Raw genomic sequence first — 25756 nt, 5'->3', positions numbered from 1 at the left:
AGGTAGGAATGAAGGAGCCATACTTGTGACAAGGGGATTCCCACGCCAGGCAGCTTGTGTAGAAGCTCCTGGTGCCAGTCAGAGTCAGACACTCTTGGCACATCAAGAAAGATGGCTCCAAAGCACTCCTGGCATTGAGCTTTGTTTGGAGCATCTGCCACAAGCCAGAGCAGTTGGTGCATCATCTCACATTGCCACCAGAAACTGAACTGTTCCCATTAGTTGCAACAGAAGACAAGAGAGTTTGGTATAAAAGTTCTCAAATTTGACAGTGATGGGCAGGGGCTTCTGTTCTTTGCATACCTCACTAACAGACATGTCTAGCATTTGAAACGCATTAGCAGTGTCTACTGGCATTGTGATGGAAGGTTCCACCCATACATTGTCCTGGTGGCCCATGCAAAACCCACAGCATCAGGTACAGGCATCCATTTCTAATCCTTCACCTCCATTGAGCCCCAGTGGAAGCCAGCATCAACAGAGGCTCTCCCCTTATTTGTCACACAAGTGGATGAAGTTGATAGGTGTTTGTTCTATGATTCTGGGAGAGGAACTTCTAATTCGGCCTTTATTATTTCTGTAATAATGTCCAAAGTTGTAGCTTGGTTCATCATAAGCAGAGGGGGGGGGGGGGGGGGGGGTAAGAGTGTGGACAAATGGGCCCACTGACTGAGCAGGGTCTGCTGGACAGCGATCCACCAGGCCCTCCACAGTATGACATCTGAGCATGTTGACATCGCAGGGTGAACTTGATGAAGTTAGTGAGTGAGCAGTCAACATCTGACGCTGTTCATGCCCCTTAAACAATCTACCAGGACTGGTAACAACATTAAACACGAAGAACACTAAAGCACCCTGTTGGTAGTCCCATTTGTCCAGTCAACTGCAACTCTAAATCACTTACATACCCACCAATGATGTGTACATGTACAAAGTAAAATTGATATCTGGCCATGTCCTCCAAGTGTTTTGATAGATAGTGTATGTAGAATTTATAATGGAGTAGCAGATAGGTCAGTCTACTTAAGAATTATTTTCATACATAATAAAAAAAGTAATTTGATGTAATTTCTTCCTAAACTGTCTAATGCACTGATAATTCTTGTTGCATCACCAGTAACTTTGCCTCAGGTGAAAGATGATTTTCGAAAATCAGGCTTATGTAAGATCAGTATTTCAGAACATCCATAACTCAAGACAATGACCTCGGATTGCTGGCTTGAAACTGTTGACATTAATTGGTGAATTATTGAGTGAGAATAAGATGATTTTTCTTTACTAAGTGACACTATTGTGAAAATCATTTTTGATCTCTCCTGTTTTGGACATGAATTAAGATATACGTATATACATTCATATCATATGACAACCATATTGCCTCTGACATCTACTTACAAACATGAAAGTAGCATCCCAGGAGAAACAAAATGAGTAGCACGTGAATAATACGCTAGAACCAGCTTATAACTGCACTGAGTTGTTAAATGAAGATGTGTCAAAAAGAACTCAACATGGCTACTGAGAACTTCGTTGCATGCATAGTATGTGTGTGGCATGTTCTTGTACACTGACTTGAAAACATCATGTGAGTGTAAAATCTCCATTGTCTTGCACACAAGCCATCCCTATTGATCTTCTGACTGGATGGGTGCAGATACACTCCATTGAAAATGGTTTTAAATCGAGACATGGAGTCCAATTAACTGGTCTTCCTTGATCTATACACCCCATTTGATCATCAACTTGATATGACCTTATATGGGAAGTACAAAATACACTAGGTGCATCACCATTCTGAAATTACATTTCGTACAAACAGCATTCTACAATCCCAGTGCTACATCATGGAGGTAGGATAACTATGTACCCTCATGGTGTAGAGTGAATCATATCTCCCAACCATAGAAACACCTACAGCACCAGCTGACATACTGATGCTGGCCTAAGAACACCTATTGCATGAGGGTTTTCCTGTGTCTAGACAAGATTATTTCAACTAATGACACAATCATGTAGCTTTGCCGGAGAAAAAAATTTGGCCTAAAATCCACAAAAAAGAAAACAACAGTGGAATCAACTGAAGATGTAGACAAATGTCTTCTGTGGATGAATGGGTGTAGTCGTTGCTCATGAAGGATAGTCAGAGTACTTCCTGAGATACACCCACAGAATGTAACATATTATGTACTGATAGACAGTGTCTTTTTCAGTTCACGAAGCACTCTAACATCAGGAATGTAGTGTCTCCTTGGAGCATCACATTTGATCTTTCTGGCAATAAAGGAGACCATGTCTCTCAATCACTGATCAACTGTGACAAAAACTGTATGTCTTACATTCATGTGACATTGAAAAGGCTCTAGATAAATGCAGCTCTCCCATTTCAAAGCACTTCACTGTAAATTAACATTATATGCGAATAGAAAGCAAATGTATTTGTAGACATTATAAATCACCACAAGTTCACTAATGGTTGAGCTGCAGTTTCAAGGTATGAGAATTTGTGCAGGTTCGAAAAAAACATGACAGGTGAATCTTCAGCTGCCATCAACTTATGACATAGGCAACCTGCTTCTGACAAAAGTACAGTGTTCATAGAATAGTTTTGTTTCCTCCTCCCCTTTGGCCACTCACAGTGGCCATGGCCGTGTTACCAATTGGTACACACACTGGCCGTGGCCGTGTTGCCAATTGGTACACACACACAGCATATCCTGTGCTCACTTGATCAATAGTTGCACTTGCAGTGCAAACAAATTCCGTGGAGGGGGGGGGGGGGGGGGGGGAGGACGACACGTACTTGCAGATTGTCATCACCATCTTTGCCATTATTGGCGAAAGAAGGAGAGATGAGTAGCTGAAGGAACAGCCATAAGTATAAGTACATTAATATCATAATTATACCAACAACTACTCAACTACTATTAGAATAGTGTTCAATCTTACAGAGTAAATGTCATGAAGTGCCAAGTTGCATATTAAACAAAACAAAAACTGTAAAATGTGAACAAAACTGAACTTTTGGTAGGACAAGCTGTACATGGGAACAATCCATGTGAAACATTTTCATTGTTGTCTGTTTGGTCAGTGCAACTGTAGAGCCCTATGAACACTGTCAAAGGATCTCCATGGCGAAGCCTCAGTATATTAGCTACAGATGGATTGTGGCATGGTGTCAGGTACAATTTTGGTGAAAAAGTTTACTGTATATGTTGCTTTTCCATCTTACTTCTTTTTTCATAAGCTGTCAGCATTTAAAAAGGTACAGCAGTTTCTCCCATTTATGCATTGTGTTCTGTAAATTCTATTGATGGATTCAGATGTGGGTAAGGCTAGGGGAGCAGGCTTTGGTTCATTGAGAGAACAATGGGTAAATTGCACTGGGAAGTGCTTATTATACTTCAAAAACCTTCATATAAAATTTCAGAAATTCATTCCAAGGGATGACTCTTAAGAATGTTCTGCCATAGCTGCTGTAGCTTTCACTTCCCTAGTAACTGGGAGGGTAGCAAAATAAATAATATCTTAAGAATAATAATGGAACAATACCAAACCTGTAACACATGCTTTAAAGAACAGTATCCCTGCCATACACCTTACAGTGTTTTGCAAACTATAGATGTAGAGATGAAGATATGTTGGTAACATTCAGAATGATTGTAACAAAAGCTTTCTCAACAAAATGAAGGGGCCATTTGTCAATGGGAAATTTCTCACACAAACAGACAAGAGACCAAAAAGAGAAACATTGGTTAAGTTATATGCTTGTGGCAGGAAGTTGCGACCCACACAGACAATTTTCTGCACTGCCATTTGTATTTTGTATTATTGTGGTACAGTTCGTCTCCATTATTTTTATTGATTTATTTATCATCCTAGAACTAGCAGTATGTCCAAACTGTTGTACTGAATCTGCCTAGGATGGATGGATAAATAGATAAAAACAAATCCACAAAGGTGAACTATACCACAATAATACAAGACACAAACCCATGCCATCCACAGAACACATTAACCTTTTACTAGTATTCAGTGTAGCAATTTGTTAATTGACATTTTTAATTTTAGAGCACCCATCAATTTGATTTCAAAGAATATGAGACTAAAAATTTGTAAAACTTGGTTGATTAATGATGTCATCCAACAGGCGTAACCTTTCATTGGAGAATTGTGATACTTTGTAAAAGGATTAACTGAAAATAGTCTCAAAATTTAAATAGAAATTTATATATTCAACAATTGTAGAATGTATAAATTGTAAATGTTCTACCTGTAAAACAATGCACTTTTACTTTTAAACCTGTTTTTGATTACAAATTTGGAACTGTTTTCTATATATCGCATCAAAAGGTCCAAAATCTAGACGTTCTGAAACAAACCACATTGTATGTAATTATTTCCACACAGCAGTGATATTTCGGTGTATATGTGATAACCATGAAAGTTTTAGTTTCTCTTCATTGGTTTGGCATACTGGTATTCTTGAATTTCTGTAGAAACTTATGTAGGAAACTAATTAAACAAAGGAAAACCTAGGTTGGAATGTAACAATATTATCAAAAAGAAAGTTGCCACTCACCATATAGTAGAGATGCTGAGTCATGCGCGCACGCGCGCGCGCTCACACACACACGCGCGCACACACACACACACACACACACACACACACACACAAGAATGTATGACTACATTTATAATCTACCAGTTACAAAAAGATTAAAAAATTACATTTAACAGAGTTCATACAAAAATGTCATTAAAAGTATATTATAAAAGCAGCCAATGATAATATAGTTCATTTTCCTGTAATTCATTGATCTTCTCTCAGCACTGCCAGGAAAACAAAGAAAAGGTAAAGGATAGCAGCATCAACATTTTGACATGAAATATTGTTTCATACGTCCCCACATATTGGAAGCGATTCTATATACAGTTTTAAATTTGTGACAGTGACCCTTTGCAATGCATACTGACATACTATTTAAATTTTTACTTCGAGATATTCCTTAACAGCATAAGGGCAAACAATGAATGAGTGGTTTTTTAAATTTTCTTTTTTAAAAAAGACATATTTTCTATCTTCTTCATACACATTAATATGAACATGATCCTAATTACACCAGAAGAAGTACTGTTCACCATAAAATCTTTAAAATAAAAAAAATTCTAAGTTATGATAGATTGTCAACAAAGTTAATTAAATAATGTGCTTCAGGGCACCATATTAAGTTATTTATGTAACAAGTCATTTATCAGAGGAACATTTTCTAAATGGTTGAAATACACTGAGTTAAGCATTTTTATAAGAAATGAGTTAAATTACATCATCAAATTTCCATTCATTTTCACTTTTAGCCAGGATTCTGAAAAATTTTAGAGAAGGTAACACACAGTCAGCTTTTTAACCATATTACTACACACAATCCACTCAAAGGCAGAAAAAAATGATGCACCATGAAGGAATTGAATGGGATGGGATGGGATGGAAATCTGTAGATATGATGTACATGTACAAACAGATGATTACAATTTCAGAAAATCTGGGTGCTTTCTACAAGACAAAAAGCTTCATAATGTGTTTGTTCACCTCTGGCTCTTATGCAAGCATCTATTCAACTTGGCATTCATTGATAGAGTTGGTGGATCTCCTTTGCCAAATTCTGTATCATTGGCACATTTGATTGTCAAACTGCAGAGATAGCTGGTGGGCCCTGCTGCCCATAATGTTTGACTCTTAAATGTGGAGAGATCTAGCGACCTTGCTGGCAAAGGTAGGGTTTATCAAGCATATAGACTAGCAGTAGAATTTCTCACAGTGTGCGGGTAGGCATTATCTTGCTGAAATTTAAACCCAGGATGGTTTGCCATGAAGGGCAACAAAACAGGGTGTAGAGGGCAACAAAACAGGGTGTAGAATATCATCAATGTACCACTGTGCTGTAAGGTTGCCAAGGATTACAATTAAAAGGGGTCTTGCTATAAAATGAAATGGCATCCCAGAACATCACTCCTAGTTGTCAAGCCATGTGGTGGGTGACAGTCAGGTTGGTATGCCACATCTGCTTGGGAATCTCCAGACATGTCATTACTGATCACAGTAGTTAGGGCTCATAACTGAAGACTATTCTACTGCAGTCAATCAGATTCCAGGACAAATGTGACCAACACCACTGCAAATGTGCTCATTGGTGGAGGTCACAGTAGCACCATGAACTCAGCCCCCTTTTGTGAGCCACCTGTTAATGGTTCTTGTAGTCACTGAAGCACCAATTGCACTTTGGATTGGTGATAATGACGAATCTGAATCTGGGACTCTGAGTGCCTCTCCAACAACTGTGTGATCTTTAAGTTCTGTCATCTCTCTAGGTTGACTGCTTCCTTCTTAATACTGTGTTTGGCCATTGTTCACTCATTTCTACCAACATTATTGAACAGTTGCATTGCTCCTATTGTAATGTTGAGTGACTGCCAATTACTCTAACTGGCTTCTTCTAGCACAACGAGACTTCCATTCTCAAATGCTGACATTTGCATATACTGTTCACACATCTGTCTGTGTGGCATAGTTACTGTCCAGCAGAGTACACAGAATGAAATTTGCAAAGACTTTATGTACTGGTACCAATAAGTCTCCAGTTTACTATCCTTGCCAGCTGAGCAGTGAAATTGCGCTGTAATGTCACACATTCATCCATCAGCCACTGAAGTTTACATTTTTGTATTTTCCATTGATACCTGCACAAACATCAGTTTGTGACCAATTTACGTAACTCATTCATGGTGCCCCCCTTTTTTTTTTTTTTTTTTTTTTTTTAGAAAATACCGTTAAAGTGACAGTTCAGATTTCTAAAGGCTTCTGATACTGAGAAGTCTACCTACACATACAGTAAAACTGTACTTAATTTGTTAGACAAGAAATTACAGGTTACTGGTACATTTTTTGATCTGTTAAAGGAATTCAACTCTGCCAATTCTTTAAAGAAAATTAGAATATGAAAATTTAATGAGAAATGCTGCAAGATTGTTCATATTGTATATCTAACACAAAAACAAAGTGTGAATCGAAACAGACATATATTAAGTTATCAAGCATCATACAGTTGGTAACTACTTATATGTGGTCTCGAGTAACAAAAATCTTTTTTTTACGTATATCAATTTCCTTTCATCAGTAACATTATCATATCCCAAGTTTGTTTTGTTTGCATTTAACAGAAACATTGCAATAAATTGCAGAGCAAGAATAGTTTTAGGAAGACTGGTTAATGCAATTTTCATGGACATTAATATATGGTTCCTAGCCCATTCTGTGTCACTAAGCTTTGAAAAACATGCTATATGCAGTTTGGAAATTGTAGGATATTTTACCCCAGTAGGTACCTAAAATATAACTACAGGAGATAAATGTTGTCTACGTTAAATTCTTGGTATTGCAGCTTGATGATAATTCATCTGGGAGGAGCATATCACAGAACTGCTGAAGAGCTTAAACAAACCCTTATTTGCAACACAGATGTTGTCAGATGCAGGTGATATAAAAATAAATAAAAACTTGCATACTTTGATTACCTTCATTCCATAATGTTATATGGGATCAGTTTTTGCAGTGACTTATCTAGCTATGCTGAAGTTTTCTGAGTCCAGAAATGGGCAATGGTGTGAATGCAAGAGTGTCCTGTGGAAGTCTGTTTAAGAAACTGAGGATGCAAATAACTGCTTCCTGATACAGTTATTTGTCAAAAAAAAACATAATTTCTCATTAATAATATATTTCTTTTTCAGACCAATATTTCAGCTTACAGAATAAATATCACACTAAAAATATGAATAATCTTCACAGTGATTTTCACTGATATTCACTCATTTTGGTATTGTTCAAGAACACACATTTCTAATAACCTGCTAGCAGTCATAAAAAATTTAACTACCAATAAATTTCTATTTAAGAGGAACCTAAAGCAGTTATTGGTAGCCAACTCCTCCTACTCCATTGATGAACTTCTTAGAACCAACTTATATATATAGAGGGTGTTACAAAAAGGTACGGCCAAACTTTCAGGAAACATTCCTCACACACAAAGAAAGAAAATATGTTTTGTGGACATGTGTCCGGAAACGCTTACTTTCCATGTTAGAGCTCATTTTATAACTTCTCTTCAAATCACATTAATCATGGAATGGAAACACACAGCAACAGAACGCACCAGAGTGACTTCAAACACTTTGTTACAGTAAATGTTCAAAATGTCCTCCGTTAGCGAGGATACATGCATCCACCCCCCATCGCATGGAATCCCTGATGCGCTGATGCAGCCCTGGAGAATGGCGTATTGTATCACAGCCGTCCACAATACGTGCATGAAGAGTCTCTACATTTGGTACCGGGGTTGCGTAGACAAGAGCTTTCAAATGCCCCCATAAATGAAAGTCAAGAGGGTTGAGGTCAGGCGAGCGTGGAGGACATGGAATTGGTCCGCCTCTACCAATCCATCGGTCACCGAATCTGTATTGTTGAGAAGCGTACAAACACTTCGACTGAAATGTGCAGGAGCTCCATCGTGCATGAACCACATGTTGTGTCATACTTGTAAAGGCACATGTTCTAGAAGCACAGGTAGAGTATCCCGTATGAAATCATGATAACATGCCCCATTGAGTGTAGGTGGAAGAACAAACTAAAATGAGCTCTGACATGGAAATTAAGCGTTTCCGGACCCATGGCCACATAACATCTTTTCTTTATTTGTGTGTGAGGAATGTTTCCTTTTTGTAACACCCTGTATATAATAGAGGGAAACATTCCACATGGGAAAAATATATCTAAAACAAAGATGATGTGACCTACCAAACAAAAGAGCTGGCAGGTCGATAGACACACAAACAAACACAAACATACAAACAAAATTCGAGCTTTCGCAACTAGCGGTTGCTTCGTCAGGAAAGAGGGAAGGAGAGGGAAAGATGAAAGGATGTGGGTTTTAAGGGAGAGGGTAAGGAGTCATTCCAATCCCGGGAGCGGAAAGACTTACCTTAGGGGGAAAAACGGATAGGTATACGCTCGCACACACACACATATCCATCCGCACATACACAGACAGACATTTGTAAAGATCTTTTTCTTATGCATATCAATTTCCTTTCATCAGTAACATTACCAGATCCCAGTTTCCCATTGCCTTCCACTGATGATGATGAAATGATAATGAAGACAACACAACACCCAGTCTCTGAGCGGAGAAAATCTCCAACCCAGCCGGGAGTCCAACCCGGGCCCCTTGACATGACAGACCGCAGAGCTGACCATTCAGCTATCGGGTTGGACAATCTTGTAAAAACATACTTATAAATTCTATGTTTATGTATATTTTGAGCGATCTGTTTTTATTTTATTATGATAACAAATCCTATAACATTGTAAGATCATCTCTGGATGACTAAACAAATAATAAAATAGTACTTATCTTCAGGAGATGCAGCTTTCCTTGCAGCTCAAGGAAACAGCATTTAAGAAAGGTTGAACTTGGAAGACAGTGAATTTCTTCAACTGTTCAAAGAGGAAAGAAAAAATCCCAGCCCTACTGCAGATTAATGCGGCAGATTACTTGAGGAAGATGCAAAAGCAAACATATATACCACTGATTATCTTTGCAAATAATTAGCTTCTGCAATGTCTCCAATCAATAACATCACAGAAGACATGGATAACAGAATTTCTTTTTAAGTACTCACAAATGCTACAGACAGACATTGATTAAAATACCAAATTACTAAGTTATAACCAAAATTACATACAGCCATAGGTATTTATTGGTTTATTTTGGGTGAGGCACGATAATGATGATGGGAATGATAAGAGTATTAACAATAATAATAATAATAATAATTATTATTATTATTATTATATTTTTATTTTATTTTTTAATTTTACATTAATATTAATGTAACAAAAGGATGGTAGTGTATATTAATAAGAAGCTACAGTAATTTTAATTACTTCAGTACTTACAAAACTAACAGCATCATCATATCTTGCAGAGCATAGGTTAAAGTCATAACTTTTCTCTGTATCTGTTTTGCCTCTCTCATAATTCAATGTCCTCTCCCAATTTCACTTTTAGAACAATATTTTTGTAGCTCTGTAACTCTGCACCATATTCTACAGTACCAGTAAATAGCCAACACCTTAACACCTTTTAATATGATTTTCAGTGTGTGCAGTTACCAGTTTTGTTACAAATTTTTAAGTACACAGGTGTACACTAGGTAGTGATGCATACCTGAATACCAATTGATTTTGATTGTTTGTTTTATTTGGTCCAATTGATTGTGTGGTTGTGATATTGCACATACACTGGAAGATTGTGTTTAAGATGGTCTTTAGAAATGATCACAAGCCCAGCTAGGACATGGATAGGGAAAGAACTTTGCCCAGATCATTTTAAGGTAACAAGCTTGGCATTTCTTTCTTTAGGGAAACCAAGGAAACATAAATTGAACAACCACGTGGGAATCTGAACTTAATTCCTCTCAAAAGTTAGTCCAGGGTCCTAACAGTATATCATTCACTCAATTAATTGGTCCATGGCAAAGATGAAAATTACCTGCAACTATCACAGACATGACATTGATATCAATGTCATTCTTTTAAAATTTTGGAACATGTTACTTAATAATGTAATGTAATTCGAGTGTCAACTTCACCTGAAGAATAGTTCACTTTATATAGTTTTTTTTAAGCTAGTTCCATTGTGTGTGTTTCAAGTAAACAGGTAAACTGCAATACTGTGCTAACATGAAATTATTTATTTTGCATGGTAAATCACCAATTAAAATTCACCAGAAATTGGTAAATGTCTGTAAACAGGGTTTACTTTCATTTTTAACAGTTAATAAATGGTTAGCTGAATACAAATGTTGAGTCTACATGGGAGAAAAAAAGAAAGAATTGGGCCAAGTGCATCAGCCTAAATGAGGAGCACATTGAAAAAGAAGTAAACTGTCGACCTAAACATCCATGGTACGCAGACGCTTAACTCTTCCACTGTTTCCTGCTATGATGAAAGCATTGCATACACCAGAAAGCAATGTTGTTCTTTTGATGAATGAGTTCTGTGCTTAAACACAAATATGGTAACCAAGTATTATTGACTCTGATGAACTGTTGTGATGCTGACCTCTGTACCTGTGCTACAAGAGACACGGAAGGCAATAGTTGACAGAGATGTCTGATGATTAGTTCATATAGCATGTTTTATAATTTAGCACTACCTATAAATTACATCATAGAAATGGTTACAAGTAATGATTTCCTGTCACTACCACTCCACTTCACAGAACAATGCTAACAAGCATCCAGGCTGATTTACCCAACTCCTTTGAAATATCTCTCTAATGGAATACGAGAACTCCTGGACCCTACAACTATGTATGTCCTCTTAAAACTCAACCCAATCTATTGGAGCATCATTCTGTGGTGACTCTTTGAGGTTGCACATGTAAATCTTTCAATGCATAGCCTATTGCCAAACAGAGTATATTTACTAAAATGCTCTTCGAATTTGGCCACAAATCATATACACTTTTATTGTTGTTTATATAAAACTATGATTCATTATGCTATGTGCATTGCAGTGTGAGAGCCTTAAATTTTCAGTTTTCTAACAAAATTGTTGGCAGACTGCAGAACATCACTCCGTCCACCATATTCAATCGAAATCTGTTTTCCATTGTTAGACAAACAAACCATTTGTGGCTAGGAAAAGTTTTGGGACAATAGTTATTTAAGAGGAACTGAGTAAAATTACAAGGATTCAGGATTATTTGCACAATAAATCACAGTAATGTGGAATGAATCATTTTACATTCACATATATTTGAATACATATATCATCTGTGCAAATAATAGTTCCTATGCTCATGAATTATCATTCCAGAAAAGAATTGTAACATGGTGGTGCAGGTCAATTACTATGTTATGGATCCTTGTGAACTATATCCATTAAAATAAGCAAAATGCAAATATGTTAGAAATTTGGTTAAATATGGTAAATATATTTGGTTAAATATTTTCTACCACCACAGTCAGACTAACCAAAGAAAATAAATGTATTTCACTCAAAACTGTTGCAAATTTACTTTATGAAGCAGTTCAATATCTTGCAAACACATCAGTCTGGCTATTACACCATAAAAAAAATATTCATTAGAAAAAGCTTTTGTTGATGGTTTTAGCTTCCAACAAACCTGTTACCCTTTTCTGTGTAATTGCTGTTCACTTCTAAGCACTTTGGCTCTGCCTGTAATGTAGCACTGGGTTCCTCAGTCCTTCTGTATAACAATTCTCCAGCTGGAATGGAACCAATTGATAACAGAAGTATTTAGTTCACTGATATCTTCAAACTGTTATCCACCAAACTATTGTTTCAAAGTGCAAGAACTGGTAATAGTCACAAAGTGTGAGTTTGAGACTGTAGGGCGGGTGCTGAACAAGTTCCTAATATAATTATTGAATTTTGCTCTCGGTATGGTCAGTGGTGTTGGGACACACATTGTCATAGGGGAGGGCCATCCCATATGACAGTTACTTATGTTGTCAATTTTGGATGACATTCCTCAGTTTCATAAGTATTTTGCAAGACACATCAGATGCAATTGTTGATTCATGGCCCAAGAAATCAGCTAAAAGAATGCCATTTTCATACCAGAAAGCAGTAGCCATCTTTTCAGCCTGAGTAAGGAGATTTCTTGAATATTTATGAGCTTTGTGAAGTTGAATATTGCTGCTGTGTTAACTACTGTTTTGATTTAGCATTGGTGTAAGATATCTGTGTCTCCTCACCTGTAAGAATGTAGGAAAATGACTTATCTCCTTATGGCCAGTAGTGGTATAGAAATGCTCGTTTGCTTGACATTCTTTGCTCTTTATGCTGGCTAGTAAGCATTTTTGGTCCACAGAAGCATTCCCTTGACGTTCTGTAAATAATGGTGTGTCCAATATGAGGAATTTCATGAGTCAAAGCACAAATCATTGACAAGATTGCAGCTTTTGGTCTCATTGTCACACAATTTCATTAGTCTGGAAACTGGCCTGGTGCTATGCTCTGCATCATGAACACCTGTAGAGCCACTTTTTAAAATATTGACATCATTATCTCATTGCTGTAGGTCAACTCCTGATGAATTAAAGCACACAAAAATTGAATAACAGCATGCAAACTGCAGCGGGCATAAGCAACGAGTTTTGAAGCCACTGTTGTTTACTTTCACTCACAGTCAAGCCAATACTCAATCAAAACAATCACTTCTGTGGCTTCATAATCAATTAATAGATGGCACTGGATTTATAAAATGCTGTTCTGAGCTGTCAGCAATTAAATATGAAATAGTTCTTACTTTCTGAATATACCTTGTATAATATTAACATGCACAACTTAATGTTCAAACCATATGAATATATATTGAATAAATAAAAAAAATCATTTTTATTACATAAATTCATTCCTGTATCATCTTTTACTGAAATATAGTAATAAGCATGTAACTATGAGATCACATACAAGTAACTAATAAAGTTTGACATACAGGACCAACAAATTAAATCATTATAGATACCATTTGCCACTTATTTTCTAAACAGAAGACTTTAGTAGTTCCAGTCAGACAGCCTAAGACAGTCTATTACTGTATCAAATACACATTAGTGGGTAGCCTTTCCTTGGGACTACTTCTGATGAGCAGTTGTGAGTTATAAGTGGATTGACTTCAAATTTATATAATGAACTAATGAACAAATTTACATAATGAGAAATACAATGCACTAAAATGGTAATACAAATTGCAATGAACTTAAATTACATAATATTGTGACACACTGTATGTATTGCTTCGACTGCCACCTAAGAAAGATTATCCAACAGTTTAAACATGAGATTCCAGTATGAAGTTAGTACAAGTGGACACAGTTATTTGGTGATACAAATGAAGATAAGATCAAACACTGCATCTCTGCCACACATGAAAGTAATGTCAAAAAAAGTAATTTGTAACACAGCAGTAATATTTAAGAATCAAGAATGTCTACAGATTAAAACAGCATATTATTAAGAGTTACAAAAAGAGTACATTGACAAATGGTTTATAAATAACTGATCCTAGTTATTCTAACATTTTAATAATGGTTTGCAGTTCGGCAAACTTATCTATTATCGTTAGACATTTGTTTTTACATACAGAAAATGCATTTCTTGGAGGTATTTTTATGATACTGTCTTTTTTTGGTGGTGACGTACTGAATCCAGTGAAAGTGATTTTCAGAATAGTATCTAACAATCACTAAGAAATCTTGCATATGGCATACACTATGACATGTCAAAAAGAGGTCATATTTCAAATGAAAAGTTGGTACAATGATACAGTCGTGAACTGTGCAACATAAATCAGAAGGTGAAACATGTAAGTTAGCTACAATAGTTAATGGTATGCAGAACATCAACTGTAGGATTCCAAGTGGGTGGTTTCTAATTGGTCCCAAACAGAAATGAGCTTGACACTTCTACTTTTTTTCAGTTTAATAATTCACTACCTACTGCCTTGTTCTAGGCCATGAATGATGACTTATTTTCTTCCCACATACATTATTATAAACTTTTAGGCTCACAGTTTTATCAATTTTTTGTAGGAAACTCGTTATTGCATTTCATTTTTTTGTTTGTTGTGTCTGATTCTCAGCCTTTAGCTCAGCTTCTATCTCTAGGGCTCGGGCTTTTCTCTTCCCAATAGGGGTTTTGGCATACCACTGCATAAATGATTCTTCCTCTTCTTTGTACACTGGCTCCTGTTTGCATAGTTCATTAATAAGTTCAGCATGTGTAAGAGGTCGTATTCGAAGTTGCAAGACTCTTTTGCATGTCATAACATCTTGCACTACTTTTAATATTGACCCTACTGTGTAGCCATCAGACAGTTTAGTCATTGCTGCAGTATCAAACTGACGATTTACTCCACTGAACTGAAATAACAGCTCTTTCCACAATGAAGAGATACTACCATAATCAGGGCGTGGGGGAATCATGACAAATTTATTGTAAGTTTGTGCCAAGGCTTTTTGATCACATTCCCATGGGCAATGTGATACACCCAACAACATTATTTGATCCTCTGGTGCAATGCCTTTTACTAATTTTGGCAGGTCTTTTTTCAAACGTTTTGGGTCTGTCTTATCTGTTTTGGGAACTTTCTTCAAAAATGGTTTCTCAGCACCATCCATATATATAACAGAAGGCTGCAACAGGCGAGAGACTTTATTAACTAAATGTACTAACATGATGAGACCTGATTTTCCAGGGTACTTTCCAACAATGTTTGCTGGAGATAAATCAAAAAAGACTGCACCAACTTCTGTACATATTGCATGAACTAACATGTCTTTTCCACTTCCATGAGGCCCAACTATCATTAATGATTTTACCAGTGGTGCCATTTGATGAATAATATTTGAGCCTAGAGGTAAAATGCAATACTCCTTTATAATCTGTCGAACGTCACCAAGGGAAGGTGGTGGGTCCTTTCCTTGTTTCCTTAAATCGTGTGCAGCTAAAGAATGTTCACCATGAAATGAAGAAAGAGGAATTTCTGGATATTTTTTTATAATACCATTTGTTATCAATTCTTCAAAAAGTGATTCCAAAGTTCTATCAGGTGTTAAATCCTTTTCTTTTTTCTTTTTGCTCTTTTTACCACTTCTTCCTTTCTTTTTGGCACTCTTTCTTGCCTTTTTACCTTTCTTTGCACGATCCCTGTCTAGAGCAGCTTGAAGAATTTCCAGTTCTTTTCTCATCAAATGGTCAACTATTTTGCGCAATTCACTTTCCACTTCAGCTGTTTTCTCCATTCTTATCATATCTATGTCAGCAGTTTGGCGAGGATTGTTTGACTCATCTCTGTCTTTCCATGTTTCTTGGTACTCCTCACTAGCAGACATTATATCGGACAGAAAATTGGATGGCGTCATTTTAAAACCTGGATCTTCTTCATCGTCGTCCTTTTTTGGTTTCTTTCCTTCTTTTTCTTTTTCCTTCTTACCTTTCTTGCTCTTTACTGAAGAGGCTGTAGTGGATTTACTAATTTCACTTTCTGCTCCTTGGCGCTGGAATATCAGTGCAGAGCCTCCCGATTCTTCTGAAGGAATTTCGGGAAACTTCCCAGTCTCTTTCTCATACTCTATATACCAATTACGGATTTCATCTGCAATTTCCTCCTTCATAGTGCCACCTCTTTTACTTATTATCTTTTCTTTCTCTTCCACAAGTGACCTTTCATAGTCCTTTTGATACTCAGATTGCAGCTGACGCCTAATTTCTTTAATTTCTTCGGCTCTCTGTCGTTCGCTGGTCTCAGTAAAACTAGGCTGCAACATCCCTATTAAGAGCATCTCTTCCAGTTTTCTTTGTTTCATTTTTCTCCGTGTGATGTAACCGCGCCATACTTTCTGAATTTTCAGAGCGGCTGAACCACCATCAGTGGCTTTTCCTTCTTGTGGTTCCACTTTCCCTTTCTCTTTCATTAGTCGAATTTCTTTCATGAACTGAAAGCGAAGTCGTCCTTGCCGTGCCCTTTCATGTCTCTGTAACAGGCGAACAGCTTCAATTTCTGTCATTGGTTCTTCAATTACTTCTTCTTCATAAAAACCTAATTTTTTAAGAATGTCATCCATATCTTTTCTTCTCTTTTTAATCTCATTTTCTCTCTCTCGTCTATAATGTACTGGTATGTTTACTTCTGCTTCTGTGGGAGACAATTTTAATTTCATTAAAACATCATCATTATAACTGAATTCTGATAAGTCCAGGTTGACAAGCTCATGTTTCAATTCCAACAAACGCCCAATTGAAGCATCTAGCAATTTACGAATGACAAGTCTCTTCTGTGGCTGTACTATCTGATCATAACACTGGTCTAATCTATTTACCACAGTTACATACCTGAAGTATAATTCAGAAACAGAAACTTGTGCTAATTTCTTGTCTTTCTGTGGCTTCTCAGCACTCAATACAATATCTGTCTGGGTAGTTTCATCTACTGTCCTCTGAGTTTCAGACCACAGATAATTGTAAGTTTTATGTGACATTCTTTCATATTGCAATGAAATACATATTAGGTATAAATTGATAATTTTGTAGGTTTTCACAATGAAATGACTATGAATCAAAGAAATTCCTCCTGAAATGTGGTAGCATTGATTGTAGTTACAACATGGCAGATGTGTGTGCAGTAATATTACTCTTAACAAGCTGCACACCAGAAACTAAATGTACACTGGATTATGAGTTCTGCAAACTGTAAAACGCCTGCTAATTCTGAAGATCTGCCACGGAACTACACAATATTACATATTTTACAAAGTCACACAGATGTAACATTACACAGTTAATTCATAAAAGTGTGTTTCTTTTTCTTTCTATTTCCATATGTGGTACAAGAGAATGTTGAAAATATCCAGTGAAATGTTGTAAATTGAGTACTGGACAGGTGATAATTTCAAACTACTGCAACAGAGATTAAAAACTAAACACAACATTTACTGATTTGCTTACACATTTATGACAATACTTAAACATATGTCCTGATGGCACCATACCAAGTAAAGCACTGTCTCCAATCACAGCAGTGGTTCATTATCTGTGCAGATGCTATGTTGCATCAATAACGCATGTTGCTACAGTAACAAGAGTAGTAGCCTGTTCATTGCCCTTCCCAGCTGCTGCTGATCAATAATAAATTCTAAGTGACGCCAACGTTTCTTATTAAATTTATAACTAGCTTACATGTGAGTGATAGTGCATGGCAGATACCAGCAGGTTTTTGACCAAACATTGGGAACCAAGTTTTTGTAAAATTAAAATTCGATAGTCGCTGTTAAACGTGAAAGGCACTCAAGATTTAGCGAAGTACCTAGTAATTTGATGAAAGAAGTGTGGTGCCAAGATTTTTTAACCTTACTACGCATATAAGACGGTAAAATGTGTTGCTGATTGTTAAATTTCGGACTAAATGCTTAAACATACTAATTATGCGAATTGCTAAATTTGCGCACATTTTCTTAGTTCGAAAATGTTTCCATTGATAATGTTGTGTGCCGTCAAAACTTAGGCCACATTTTAAAGGTGCTAAAAATTGATGGTGTACTAGAATCGATATTATGACGTGGAAGCCATTAGCTGTATAAACTTTAAATCTTCCCTGAAAAATTCACTTATGAAATACAGATACTTATGACAAAACTAAAGAATTAGTGCTATTGTTAACCCACAACTACTTTCCACCTCTCGGAAAATGTACTTTCTGTAGTAAGATAGACAGCCTGCTGTTTAATAACACGTGTAATTGACGATTCTATGGACTACATAAGTTGTTTCGGTCTCATTATTCTACGTGGATATTTCGTATTTCGCGCCTGTTGTGGAATGTGTATACATACAAAAGCGCACATGGTTGCCATAAATAACTTCTATGTGCATAATCTTTGTTGAAGCCAGTGCAGTGTGATCTTATAGTAACTAATTATTTGCGCTCAAAGTGCGTGTGGTCGATGGCGAGAACTATAAAAGCGTAGGAATCCACGTGTATGAGGCAATTACTGTCACACTGCCTAGAGTACGCCGGTGCAGTTTGTGTTGTTACCATGAGCTTGCCGGGAATGTTATTGAGTTGCTTTAAATGTTGGACTTACTTGTATGGTCTTTATTTGTGTTTATCAGAAGCAGTGTGCTGTACAGTACCAATTTCGTTTCTCGCCCCTATACTGTTGGCATTGTGGATTAAGTATTTACGAATTCCCCCACCTGATGCAAAACTAGTCGAAGATGTATTAGGATGCGATCCGTGGGCGTTAGCTGAATGCAACGGCAACGGAACAAACGAATCTAATAATGAGCGGTATGTTATGAGAACAGTTGCTCACCGCGGAGCGGGTTTAGATGCTCCAGAAAACAGTTTGTCTGCTTTGAGGAGGGTAAATATGTGTACTTCTTAATTTTGTATATATGCAGATATCTAAACTCCAGATTACCCGTTATTAATAAAATTAAATACGCATATTGACGTAATGACAATTATGGTCCACTCAGTTTGTGGATTATGTTTACTCTGGACTAGTAATGTGCGTTGTATGTTTTGCAGGCTAAAGAAAAAGGATGCAGTGCTGTAGAAATAGATGTTGCTCTTACATCGGACGGTGTTCCTATTGTTTTTCATGATGATACTGTGGATAGAATAACGACAGCCACCGGTGAAGTGAAAGATATGACTTGGGCCAAACTGAAAAATCTGGATATTTCTTCAAAACATCCATTCAGGTGAGCCCCTATTAGACAATCTTGATAAAATCCTCAACCTGTAATAGATATTTTACAAGTATGATTTTTTCGTGGATTCATGTATAGTTATTAGTTGATTAAATTTACAGTGACAGATACAAGGGAGAGAGAATTGCCTTGCTAGATGAAGCCATTCAGGAATGCATTAAACTGGGACTAAGAGTATTTCTTGACTTGAAGGGAGACGATTTAAAGGTAAGATCAGTTTAAGGCCCTCAGTAAACAACCTCCAAACAGTGTTTTGCAGTGACAATTTCAGATCAGTATGTAATTTTTAAAACATGTGTACTTTGTGCACTCTGAATTGTAGCAGGTTAGTTTTATGTGCTTGGTTGTATGTAAAAGTTAAACGTATGTGAATTATAAAGTGATAGTGAATATCTGGTCCACCACACCAGCAGAAAATATTGGCACGTGGTTTTCTACTCTGGGGCTTTCTGTTCCTTTGTTTGCCTCTGAGGACACACTGAATTGCCATTCTTTCACATTTAATGGTATGCAAAGCTGTGAAAAATAAAAGAAACATAGTTTTTAATAAATATGTAACCTGTGTTTTGTTCACTGTGAATTAACAAGATGTTAACTCTCTGTATAACAGATCCCTACTGTCAGTCTCCCCCCCCCCCCCCTCCCCATTTTCTCGTAATTGTTTGTAAGCCACATGACAGTTCTCTCACTTGTTAGTGAGTTTTATATACAAGGAAAGTGTGATGCTGGTCCCTGGTCTATGTTCCCCATGAAACAGCTGGTCCCTTGTAGCTTGAATGAAGGCAAGGGCATGCTGAATAATATGACTACATAGCTAAGAACAGTAGCATTGAAACAAACTTTGAATTGGCAGCATTTGTATCTATCATTCAAGACTTAGCAACTTCGGTCAACTTTCTCACGTGTATCTAGGAAAGGTTGTTAAATCATTACAGAGAAATAGTTCCTGTATTCTGTGCATCTGATCCTGAGTTCAGGTAAGCCCCTTAAATGACTTAAGACATGGGGATGTAGTCACTCTTTTAATCATTTAGTGTAATTCTTTGCTGGTACTTTGATCCCAATTTAACTCTGTTAATTTACTTTTATTTGATAAGTTTTTAAAACTAATTATGCAGAAAGCTTTAGTTGGCTAAGTTTTCAGATTTTCATTGCTCATTAACCAATTTGATAGTGTTCACTCCCTCCAGTATGGCCTCATCTTTAATTGGCAGTGTGCTTGGAAGGCAATAAGTAATTACTATAATAAAACTTTAAGAAAATTACCTGTAAAACTACATGTTAAAGTGTTTTTGGATCTGAAATCTTTCTGGACTTAAAGGAAGGAAATTGAATTTTCACAGCCCCCCTCTCCCCCGCCCCCCAAGGAGCAATCAGCTTACACCACTCTGTACTCAAGTTACTCGTAATGTTTTGGGATAAGTCACATTTTATGCTTCACCAAGCTGCAGAGTTGTTAGAGTATAAGAATGTTGTTGTTGCTGGTCTGAAGACTGTTTTCCTGCAACTTTCCTTGCTACTGTCTTCTGTAAGCATTTTTCTTTCTGTGCAACCTACACATATTTGAGCCTGCCTACTGCAGTTGACTCTTTGTTTCCCTCTTCAGTGCTACATCCTAAACTTCCTTCATTAATACATTTTATGATTCCTTTTTCCAGTCAAGTTGTGCCATCAGTTTTTTGGATAAATTCGGTGATTCAGTATACCTGTTGGTACCTCCATACCGATCCCCAAGATACAACACACAGTATTTAAAGTTAATCAATAACCTTACGTGTTTACATGGAATGTGAATATGAACGTCAACTACAGATTCACACAAATCTATGATATTTAGGTTTTCCTGTCATAGGAGTGTTTGGAATATTTCTCATATATTCAGCTGGGTGGTAACTTCCAAAATGCATGATATTTCAGCAAGCTGATATTTTTTCCATGTTCAGACGTACTTGATGACTTGTCTCCTCTTGGCACCACATTTATATCCCACATCGCCTACTGCCTCCATTCATCTAGTTGAAGGATGTGGACCTGGTGTGGTGGTGGAAGAGTGAAATTGGGGCTTGATCCAATGTCCTCAGGTGCGGGTCTCGGCCAGTATAGCGACAGTGCATTCTCTTCCTCCTAAATTGCCATGACAGGAGCAGATTTCATGTAGATTGACACTGTGATTTGACTATGCTCAAAGCTGGTTTCCATGCCGTGTTTTATTGAAAGCTGTGGTCTTTTGTCATGTAGTCAGATGTCTAAAGGATCTTTCAGAATTAAATCCCAATAGGTGATACTGTTAAAATGACTTCGTGTCGTCGTACCTCATGTCATGTCCTTGGGAGATGCAGCGTTCTGTGGTAGAGCATCATTTGTTGGTGGTCTGTTGTCTGTGTGGTGTTTAGGCTTGTACTTTACAGGTCGTGCGGTCTACACAACTTTTCTCACTTTGCCAAAAGATGTGATAGACTCAGTTTATGATGATGTAGGTCATTGTTTGATTGCAACAAGGTTTTTGCCTTGGCTGGTGGGTGGAATACTCACTTGCCGTGTTAGGTTTCCAGAGTAGCATCCCCCCCCCCATCCCCCCCACCCCTCCTGAATGTGCTCACAACAAATTGATAATCACCATCCATTGCAACAGGTTTCTCTTTATCTTCATCAGACTGTGATTCCCCCGCCACCCACCCCACCTCACCCCGTCAAGGGGCTCACCACTCTTTGATGACTTTGTGCTTGGCTACCAAGGGGCGCCAGCCTTTTCCCGTTGCATGCTGCATGTCTATCTTCCTGCTATTTGTTTTTCCCTCCCAGGAGAACATGTCTGGGATATTTTTTGGAATGTGTTCTGAAGTTGTAGTAGCCTGACATCAGAACAGTGCCTCCACTGCATTTTTCTTTCTTTTTTGTTCTACGTCTCCTATCCTTCCTCTGCATTGGCATTTGAGGTTCCTCTGTGTTGCTGCGTCCTCCCTGTGTGCTCATGAAGGCCGCCTGACACATCTGATGTGTAGCAGGTGCCAGGGTAATGCAGAATTCCCAGCCCCAGGTCGATAGGTAGGGTCACACATACCCCTGGTACAGGCCAGGCCAAGGGAGTGGTGATGGCCCGAGCTGTTACCTTCCCAAATTGTCAATTGGTCCCTCTGTCAGGAGGTCAGGTGTGATCTGAGGTGTGAACAATCATCTAAGGCGGGTGATGCCCCTTCTGGGGTGGAGGGGGCACGGGTGAGGGTTCAGTTGGAAAGAGCACACCATCGGGTGTCATGGAGGATTTTTTGCACTGAGCCAATCACCATCTCCGTCCCTGTCTACTAAACATAAACAGAGTGAGGCTAAAGATTCCAAGACTCTCCAAACTGCACCTTAGTTCCTTATGGCGTCATGTACTGAAGGTCAGTCCTTTCCTATGGTTAATCCATTTATTATTCAGAAAGGTGTTGATGGAGTTGCAGGCCCTGTGAAATCCTGCTCTCGTTTGAGTAATAGAACTTTGCTTTTCGAGACCAAGTGTGACCTTTCAAGCCCAGAAGCTGCTTGCAGCTTCGCTCCTGCGTGGCTATCCTGTTAGTGTTGAGTCCCATCGAACGCTGAATGGTTTGTGTGGTGTTACTTACACTAGGCTGCTCGACGGTCTGATTCGACGGAGAAATCCAAACTTACCTCTCTGATCCAAGTGTTACAGCAGTCCGTATGATGATGAAGTGCTTTCACCAAAGATCAAAGCAGGCTATGAAGTCATCACAGTCCGCCCATACATTCCAAACCTGATGTGCTATGTTCTAAGTGGTGCTTCCTGGAGAGCGAATTGTATCGCCCTCCACTGTTTGTACTGATCCATTGTCCATTCAAAACTAGGCTATGGCAGTTTCGTTCATGCATCTACATGTCCATCCATCTTAGTCTTGGAATCTGTTCAGCCACTGATGTCTTTTACACTAGCCTGGTTGAGTCTCTATGCAGAAGCTGCCAAACTACCTCTGTTACACTAGTTCCCTTGAGCAGATGTGTGTGCTGTTCGTCTGCGATGCCCGGCCTCGCATCCTGTGCCTCATTCTTTGATGACTCCTGTGACCACCAGTATGGGGCCCATCCTTCTGTTACCTCCTGGAGTTTGTTTTTGACTATTGCTTCACACTACGTGCCACATTCTCGATAATTGTGAATCATTCATCACCTCATCCTGCGGTGGTTTATGTACATTTTGTAATTCATCTGCTTCCTAAGGAAACTACTCTGGATTCGATCTGTCGTAAGTTTCTCAATCTTCTCACGGAACATAGTGATAGTACATTTGTGTGCACTAATGGCTGTAAGACTGACCGTGATTTGTTTGCCTTTGTGTTTGGCACTGGCCATTTTCAGTATTGGCTGTCAGAAAGCTGCTCAATTTTTACAGCAGAGCTCTTCGCTGTCGTATCAGGCCACCCAGTACATCAGGTGACACAGGCTTTTTAATTGTCGTGTACTCTGATTCTGAGAGCCCCTGTGGACTGTACAGTCCATCCCTTAGTGCAGCATGTCCAAGAAAGCTTCCATTGTCTCACTCTTTAGGGAGCCAGTGTGATGTTCATGTGGGTTCCTGGTCACAACGATCTGATGGGGAAATGAAGCGGCTGACGCTACTGCCAAGGCTGCAGTCCTTCTAACTTTGTCCAGTAATTCTTCCGTCCCTTCGGATGATACCTGTGTTGCTGTCTGTCACCAGGTGGTGTTACTGTGGCATCACCACTGGTTTTCTATTTGCAGGAACAGTCTCTGATGAATTAATCATCATCCAGTGGCTTGGCTGACTTCATCTCGGCCCTCTCGCCGCAAGATCGTTTTAGCTAGGTTGCGTATTGGACATCTAAATTGTAGCGATTACCATTTATTAAGTGATGATCCCCCACCACATTGTGCTCATTGTCAACCTTTGTTTGCCATTTGCTGACTGATTTTTATTTATTTTATTTTATTTATTTTTTTTTTTTTTTTACCACTTATATTCTCATGTATGTCTGCTGTTGGAGGTAGCTGTAGTGAAGGACTCACTGGCTGTCGACCAGGTTTTACTTTTTATCTGTCGTAGCAATATGGCAGAGGACATTTAATCTTTGATACCAGACCTGTGGTGTCTTTACAGCATATTTTGTGGGCCTTTCTTTACGAGCAAGTCCTTATTCTTTTACTACTTGATGATATAAAGTTGTGACGTGCGCTTATGGTCTTAGTTGTTTTTGCACACAGCCTGTAGGAGCTGCGATTCGGCTGCTACATGATCCTGGTCTGAGGTTTCATATGCTCAGTGCGCTAGGGTGCTTTGGACATCTTTGTGTTGTGAAGGGGCAGGACAGCTGAAGGCATACAAATATGAATCTGTTCATCAGTTAATGGTAGGCACAGTGTTCTGGTGTGTGGTCTGGTCTTAGATTGGTGAGCTCATGCAGAACTCCAATGTGAATTATATGTAATAGTTCATTGAATTCTGGCATTGCAGGAAGTCTTGTAGGCTAGACCCCTTGTGTTGTCACATTGTGAACATATCATCTATATATTGAGAAAAGTGTGAGGTCGTGTTGACTACCAACTCCAGGGCTGCTTCTTCAGATGCCTCCATAAACATAGTGGTCACCACTGGTGACAGTAGGCCCATACGGGGGCTGAGCATTGCTGTTCGGTGTTTTGCTAATTCATATGTTGGTGCACCAGTGTTGCTAACAGTCGAGTGGGGTGATATTCGTAGCTAGTAGACATTATGTTGTCCTTTAAGTCTAGGTAGTGCAGTGGCTAGTGGACAGTCTCATCACCGTCTTACGATCTGGGAATATGTGTTGGAGTAGGTAGGTAGTCCTCTTCATTTAGTTTGCAGGATCATCTCCAGTCCTCTTGTAGGTGTCATACTTAAATAGGACGTACTTTTTTTTTTTTTTTTAAAATATATATATACTGCTATGTTAACATGACCATACTGTTCCCTTTGTTTGCTAGTAGGATGGCTGTTTCAAAATCTTTCCAAAACTGTTTAAGTAGTTCCTTCTCTTCTTTGGAGAATAACTCGGAGAATATTCTGAGACTTTCATTCTCCCAGCAGACAAAGGGAATTGCATCTTATTCCTATTTTTAGATTCTCTATCCTGGTTATCTGATCAAGAAATGGTGCAGTTAGTTGTAATGGTGATTTGACTTGGAAACATTTGATGTTTCAGCTTGTTCCAGTTGTGCTGGATGCATTTGATAAGAACAGTAGACTGTACAAGACTGCAGTGGTATCATCATTTAATCCATACTTAATCTACATGGTAAGTAAAATTATGTTGATATTGTTTCTCAGTATTTAATTCGAGCTTGATAAAATAAGCTAATCCAATATACTTAACCATTATTGTTTCATACATGATGACTGTAAGAAAATAGAACAATGCATT

At 38.1% G+C, this 25756-nt stretch overlaps 2 protein-coding genes across 2 annotated transcripts in view; one reads left to right on the top strand and one right to left on the bottom strand.

The window, feature by feature from the left end:
* Positions 1-13515: 13515 nt before the first annotated feature.
* On the bottom strand, positions 13516-17888 carry LOC126354445 (dynein regulatory complex protein 11). Its single transcript, XM_050004133.1, has one exon. It carries the CDS (start codon positions 17123-17125, stop codon positions 14696-14698), a length of 2430 nt encoding a protein of 809 aa, XP_049860090.1. The 5' UTR covers positions 17126-17888; the 3' UTR covers positions 13516-14695.
* The window catches only part of LOC126354446 (glycerophosphodiester phosphodiesterase 1), a 32478-nt gene continuing 24451 nt past the window's right edge, over positions 17730-25756 (top strand). The window contains exons 1-4 of the mRNA XM_050004134.1: positions 17730-19009; positions 19177-19352; positions 19463-19568; positions 25538-25630. Coding sequence (XP_049860091.1) covers positions 18623-19009; positions 19177-19352; positions 19463-19568; positions 25538-25630 — 762 coding nt within the window. The 5' untranslated portion in view covers positions 17730-18622. The remainder of the gene's footprint in view (positions 19010-19176; positions 19353-19462; positions 19569-25537; positions 25631-25756) is intronic.

This window comes from Schistocerca gregaria, chromosome 3, assembly GCF_023897955.1.
Source record: "Schistocerca gregaria isolate iqSchGreg1 chromosome 3, iqSchGreg1.2, whole genome shotgun sequence".
NCBI lineage: Eukaryota > Metazoa > Arthropoda > Insecta > Orthoptera > Acrididae > Schistocerca > Schistocerca gregaria.
Note: the sequence above shows the minus strand (reverse complement) of the source record. Positions and strands in the feature narration are given on the sequence as shown.